We start from the raw sequence: 6,678 nt of genomic DNA, 5'->3' as shown, positions 1-6,678 counted from the left end.
ATAGAAACAAAGCAGCTAGCTAATCACTGTTTTCAATGAGGCAGACACCTGGTTTCTGCTGCCTCAGTAAGCACGTCCTAGCTAGCAGCTATGAGTTAGTGTTTGCAATACCTGCTGTAAACAGCCTGGGATAAATTAACTCTTAATTGTTTTTTACCTGCAGTCTAACATTATAAAGAAAAAAAGAGAAAATAACTTTTACCTGACTAGCTAGAATGCTTCTTCATTTAAAGTTTGCTACTAGTCTTAAAACATTGCTACTCTAGAGTCACATATTTTCTGACTTTGCAGTTTGGCTTTGACGGAGTTGTTTCCTTTGCACAGGAGGAATCACAAATTACGTAGATGTGAGCAGAAAAGACAACATTCACTTTGGAAAAAAAATGACCTATTTCCATCAGTCACTACTTGCAAGTTAAAAAAGATTCAGAGCTGCTGACTTTAGAAAAAGGAAAGGAATTCAACCTGCTGGGTTGTAAGCAAGTTCTTTGCGGTTGGTTTTTTTTTTGGCCTTTATCCAGAGCTAGCAAAGCTGAACGTGCATCACACATTCACGTTTGCACATCACCGTGGAAGACTCTCTTACTTTTTCACAGCATTTAAGGACTCGGGACGACTCTGTGTGCTGTTAGCACAGCCAGTTCATCCCACTGCTTGAGCGCATCCACTTGATGCTGGCCAGATGCCTCTTCACAGTCACCTGAAGCTTTTTCTTCTCACATTTCACGGGATATGGCTCAGAGTCTGCTTTGCAATGCAGGGGAGAGAGCTGGCTGTCGCAGACTGCCTCCCAGGAGACGGCTCGCCCGTTCTTGAAAGGGATTCCTGAAGGTTTTGTGCATTCCACGGGTTGCTGAAGTTCACTGAGAGGGCTGGATGAGCTCCGTGAAAGAGACGGGGTCTTCTTCTTTTGGGAAAAGAGGATTTTAAGCTCTTCAGAGTCATGCTGAAAAAAGAGCGACTCCTTCCTCCTGGTGTTGGGACTCTCACCTAATGTGAGAAACCCATAGGGGGTAGTAATTTTGGAGAGGTGGGGTAAGGACAGGGCAGCTCTGGTTGCAGGGTCAGAGTGATCTGCGGCTCTTTCCAAGTCTCCAGAGAAAATCGTTCGGTCTGAGAAGCACAGAGTTTCTCTCCTGTGCAGTTTCTCTCCTTTGCACACTGTTTCTTTCCTGATGTAGGATTCAGACTTGCTTCTGGTTGTTCTGCGCTTTTGAATGACTTCATCAGAGTCTCTTCTCTCTGGAGAATTCTCTACAGTGTCTTCTTCTGGCTCCGGTTGAAAGGAAATATGCTCTATGTCCAGAGAAGGGATGAAAAATTTGGGGATGCGATCAGGAGTCATGACAATGTGGAAAATGTCCTTGTTTTTCTGAGCTACTTTATCTTCAGGAGGTGGCTTGCTGATTTTGAAACTTGTCCAAGCTAGCAAGCTTTCTAGAGCACTTTTCATGGAGAGGGGGAATACTCCAGGAACCATTATTTCAGCTGGCAGTGCTTTTTTTTTTTCAAAAAAACCCCAATGCTCTCTGCTGATTGAATTCTCACAGCACTGATTGCAGATGGGGGACTCATTCCTGCTTATAAAACAAAGCGAATGACGTCATCTGATAGCTAGATGTCATTGGCATGGTAACCAAAGATAAGAAGGCTTTTACACTCCTACTTATATACTTACTGCCTGATTCATGCTGCACCATTACCTTAAATAAGCTTAAATGTTTGATTTAATTATTTTTAAATGTCAGGCTTTGTGCTAGTGCCCTAGGCATTTGCAGAAAAATAATGGCTACAGAAATACCTGTAACTTGCAGACTGTTTGGATTGTGCTGTTTAATGACATTGCACAAATAGCTGTTTCGGGAATGCCTGTGATACTGCATAAAAGAACCATAAACAGGTATAAGAAACATACTTCTCTTATGTAGTTTTAGTTTAGCTTTCAGCAGATCATGCTATTTTGTGTATTTCATATTGAAAATCGAGAGAGGAAAGATTAGTAAATGAGTGATCAAACTCCTAGTATCAGGATGCATGAGAATATATGGAATTGCTTTCAAAGGGATCTCAAATTACTGTATTTTTCACTAATGCTGTATGAATGTAGCATGTAATGAGAAAAAGAAGGTGCAGTCCTTTAGAAACTTCTCCCATATGAGCAGATATCCATTTTTAAAGTGATGGGGCACCTACTAAGACACTTACAGCAACTTGCAGTAGCTTTATCAGTTTCTGCTGATAGACTCTGTAGACTTCTGGTGAGAACTTGACAGTTCAGTGATCCACTTTCACTGATGCAATTAAGCACCAGCTCTAATAACAATAGGGCTGACCAGGCTGGAAAAGGGTTCCTGATAGTATCGTATCATATGCCCCTTTTCCCACCTACACAAGAAACCAGCTCCTCTTCCCAACATCCCTTCTTGCCTGCTGTTCATCTCCTTGCCTGCTTCTCCTTCCCTGCTTCTGCGTGTGTCACTATTCTGCTTTATCAATTCTGTGTTGTCCTGTAATTATCATTCCTAGGAAAGATCTGGAGTTTTAAGAGATGGATGTACATAGTCTCATGTCTTTCACTTCTGTAGGATGAAAGAATATGGGGGTTGTTTCTGAGTACTCTGAAAGCACAAAATCAGCTTCCCTGTTTTACAGGTCAAAGCCCACAACGTGTGCTTTGCATTTGTTTTTATTTTGTTTTACTTTTCCCACTTTCATCTTACTCTGTTAATATTCTTACTGCTTATATTTTCCCAGTCTGCATTTTGGTGCTAGAAGCTCAGCCCTCCCAATCCAACCACATATGTGGCTAGACAGGAAGATTTTGATTTTCTCTATTCAGTTTTCTTATTTTGCTCTGACATTAGTTACAGATTTCAGCTGAAATTGCCTATAGGTTACGTATCACACCTCTGCACAGTGTCTCTTATTTTTGATGTCTTAAAGATAGAAACTGTCAGTGGAAATATTTTGTTGCCATTTTAGGGCAGATATAAATCCTGTCTATCATGGTGCTATGATCTTTTCAAAGAAGTAGTCCTTATCTAAGGAAGACTAATCTCCACAAACATAAGCTGTCCTCAAGGCACAAATTAACTGCAGTTTTAGTAGAAATAATAATAATAAAAAGAGTGTAATTGGTTTAGCCTTGCATGTTTTTGACACTAATAGATCAGTAATTACAAAAGCAAAGTGTCTTGAAATCACCTATTAAGTGGGGCACTTTCAGTTTTGGTCTGATTCTCTACAGAGAAGAAAAATGAAGAAAAGATAATGTTAATTGTTGGGATGAAATTCCCTCAGGGTATTGCCATTTCATGTATCCTTAGAGATTTACATAGCATGATTGCTTCCCCAGCTGGAAAATCTTATAAAAAATGAAATCTCCCTTACCATGTTATTTTAGAGACAGGAAAAAATCATAAATCTGCAAGCCCTTTAAGAACTCTGAGTGTGAAGCTTGCTGATATCTGATATTACTTTTTGCAAATTTTAGATGAAACATGTTCTTTATTTCTAAAATAAAGAATGTGAAATTACTATCATGAGAATACCATATTGTCCTTTTTACCTTAATATATTCCAGATCCATTTGCAAGTAAATAAACTATAATTCCTTCTCTTGCTACCTTATCTCTAAATTATATTTCTGATTAAACTTCAGATCTTTAAAGGAAAGTTATAGATTTTAATGTCCTCCATTATTGAATATAGAATTTTAATCACTATTATTTTGACAATGCTTGATTCTGGATGAACCTAATTTGATTTAGCAGATTTAGCAGACCAATTAAGAAGAGATACAGTGAGAAGCTATTTTAAGGCAAAAAGGAAGAGTGCATGGGTGAATTTTTTAAGGAACAACTTAAAATCCTGCCTCTTCCAGTCATCTTAGACACAGCCAGGCAGTCAGAAAAATACCAGCTTTGAATAATAGTTCTTATATTCCCTAGGGAACTTGTATTACTGTTATGCAGAAGAACAGCTTTGAGAACAGTGACCTGTTTGTCTACCCACTCCCATGAGGCCAGCACAGCTCTGTCTCCAAGCTGTTATAAGCCAACAAAGCCAGAAGGATTTGGAAAAAATAAAAAAAGGCAGTATCAAAATTGGCCTTACTCTGTGAGTTCGAGCATGGAGTATAATCTAGGTCCTGCACAACTAGCACCAAGATTTATTGTTTGGTTTGTACAGCTTGAACTAGGTCATAGGATTCAAGGTTTGACTTTCCTCTCCATTTTTTTCCCCAATTAGAAAACTTGTTCTGAAGACACTCAAACATGATTTCTATTTCCTTTATCATTTTTAAGTACAACAATCTAAGTTTTGATACCAAGTATATGTGTAAACATATACGTATATATATGGACACAAACACAAACACAGTGTAATACGTAATTATTTATACACATATATATGCAATCTAGTGTCTCTTTCTAGTCAAGAATAACCCAAATATTTCTCGGGCAGAGCGAAATGTCATGATGTTCAACAGGAACAAGTGCAGGGTCCTGCACCTGGTGAGCAATAACCCCAGGCACCAGTACAGATTACAGGTTGACCTGCTGGAAACTGGCTCCAAGGAGAGGGATTTGGGAGTCCTGGTTGCCAACAAGTTAATCATGAGTCAGCCATGTGCCCCGGTGGCCAAGAAGGCCAATAGAATCCTGGCCTTCATGAGGAGCGTTGCCAGCAGGTTGAGGGAGGGGATCCTGTCCCTCTGCTCAGCTCTGGTGAGGCCGCACCTGGAGTATTGGGTGCAGTTCTGGGCTCCGCAGGACAAGAAGGACATTGAGCTTCTAGAGAGGATCCAGCGGAGAGCCACAAAGATGATTAAGGGACTGGAGCATCTATCTTATGAGGAAAGACTGTGTGAGCTGGGCCTGTTTAGTCTGGAGAAGAGAAGACTGAGAGGAGGTTTGATCAACATGTTTAAGTACCTGAGGGGAGAAGGTAGGGAGGAGGCTCTTCTCCGTGGTGGGGCCAGGCTCCTCTCCATGGTAGCCGGAGAGGAGGGGCGGACAGGACGAGGGGTAATGGGTGTAGGTTGAAACACAGGATGTTCCACCTCCATGTGAGGAAGAGCTTCTTTACTGTGAGGATGAGCAGAGCCCTGGAACAGGCTGCCCAGAGTGGTTATAGAGCTTCCTTCTCTGGAGATCTTTAAAACACGCCTGGCTGTGACCAAGTACCCTGTGCTCTGGGTGTCCCTGATTGAGCAGGGAGGTTGGACTAGCTGATCTCTAGACATCCCTTCCAACCATAACAGTTCTGTGATTCTTTGAAATACTCCAGGATAAGTTCTGAAATAGTAAATATTGAATCAGGCATTCCTGCACCAAACAATTCTCTGAAAGATATTGAAACTAGAATTTATGGTCTAACAGTCCAGAATAAATTTGTTTTCATCTACATCAACAGTATAGTTTAAAATTTAGTTTAAATTCTCTTATTTCTCTTTGTTCTCTGAAAAATGTCTGGATGACCTCTCTTTCCTCCAGATAATACAGAGTTTTAAAAGTAACTGCAGTCCGTAGAAAGATTCAGTCACTTTCCTAAGCTTTGGATCAAGACAATAATATTTAAAATTATAAAATAAACAGAACTAAACAAGAAGCACGGTGCTGCTCTGAAGAAAAATTTAAGGCATAAAGATTTCTGTTTCTGTGAGCATTATAAACTTTATATGATCCATTCTCCAAATGAAATTTTTCCTGCCCATCCTTTCCATTACAGTGTCTCCAAACAACACAACTCATCTTTTCTTGCTTCTCTCCTGCTGGAGTCAGTAGCTTTTCAATCATTTCTTTACCTAGACTCAAAAACTAAAATAGAAGTTTGGATAACTTTCAATATATTTTCTCTAAATAGCTCAACTATTATATTTGTAGGCTTTCTGTAGAATAAGAGTGTCACCTCTGCAAATTGGACACAGTCAGAAAATGGCTCTACCTTTAATCTTTCCTGTACAGAATGCATATTTCTGGTGTGTATGAATATACAAATGCTTAGCACTTGTGCTGAGCTTTTTCATCTTTGATGCATGTCGAGAACATTAACTAATTAATCTGCACAGCACCCCTGAGGGGTAAGTAAGTATTATCCCTGTGATGTTTGCTGTGCACACAATAAAGAGTGAAGAGTGCAAATTGCTAGTGTTCAGGCTGGAAAAAAAAAATGTAGAGGTGAAGAAACAGCACTTTTCTGGTGTGCCAACTTAGCTATTTTCAGGGAACTTCTCACTTTCCCTGGCCTTCCATTTCTCTTTTGTTCACAAATGATTTTTGCTTCTATGCATACCTTGCAGAAAAATCAGGGAATTAGGCTTATATTTTTCACTAGATGCAGCAGAGAAGCAGAACATGCAGCAAACCTTGGCAAGGGTTTTCTGTTGCGTTGTAATGCTAGAGCTGCGAGCAGCTGGGATGCTGCTTTTTTGCCTTTAATATTAATGTATGTGCTCTGTTGGGGGGCATTCTCATCTTTTAGGATGTTGACTTTTTTAGACTCTTTCAGCTTACTACTGCCTTTGAAAGTAGTTCCCTTTTCCTACTGACTCTTGAGAGCCTGTGTGTGACAGGCCTCTCCCCTTGGGACACATATTCAGCCGTCTAAATCGGTCGGGCTGAATCAGGCAGTTAACTGAAATCTCTAGGTCACATATTTGTGGAGGCTTGTTCA

General features: G+C 40.1%; 1 protein-coding gene across 1 annotated transcript; it reads right to left on the bottom strand.

The window, feature by feature from the left end:
* Nucleotides 1-516: 516 nt before the first annotated feature.
* On the bottom strand, nucleotides 517-1,624 carry LOC148591931 (uncharacterized). The gene has a single exon (XM_088536433.1). The coding sequence runs from the start codon at nucleotides 1,478-1,480 to the stop codon at nucleotides 629-631; it is 852 nt and encodes a 283-aa protein (XP_088392559.1). The 5' UTR covers nucleotides 1,481-1,624; the 3' UTR covers nucleotides 517-628.
* Between the last annotated feature and the right edge of the window lie 5,054 nt (nucleotides 1,625-6,678).

Source organism: Tinamus guttatus, unplaced genomic scaffold, assembly GCF_059628265.1.
Source record: "Tinamus guttatus ecotype Peru unplaced genomic scaffold, ASM5962826v1 Tinamus_guttatus_pri_ptg000670l, whole genome shotgun sequence".
Taxonomy (NCBI): Eukaryota; Metazoa; Chordata; class Aves; order Tinamiformes; family Tinamidae; genus Tinamus; species Tinamus guttatus.
This window is presented reverse-complemented; position numbering and strand designations above follow the sequence as displayed.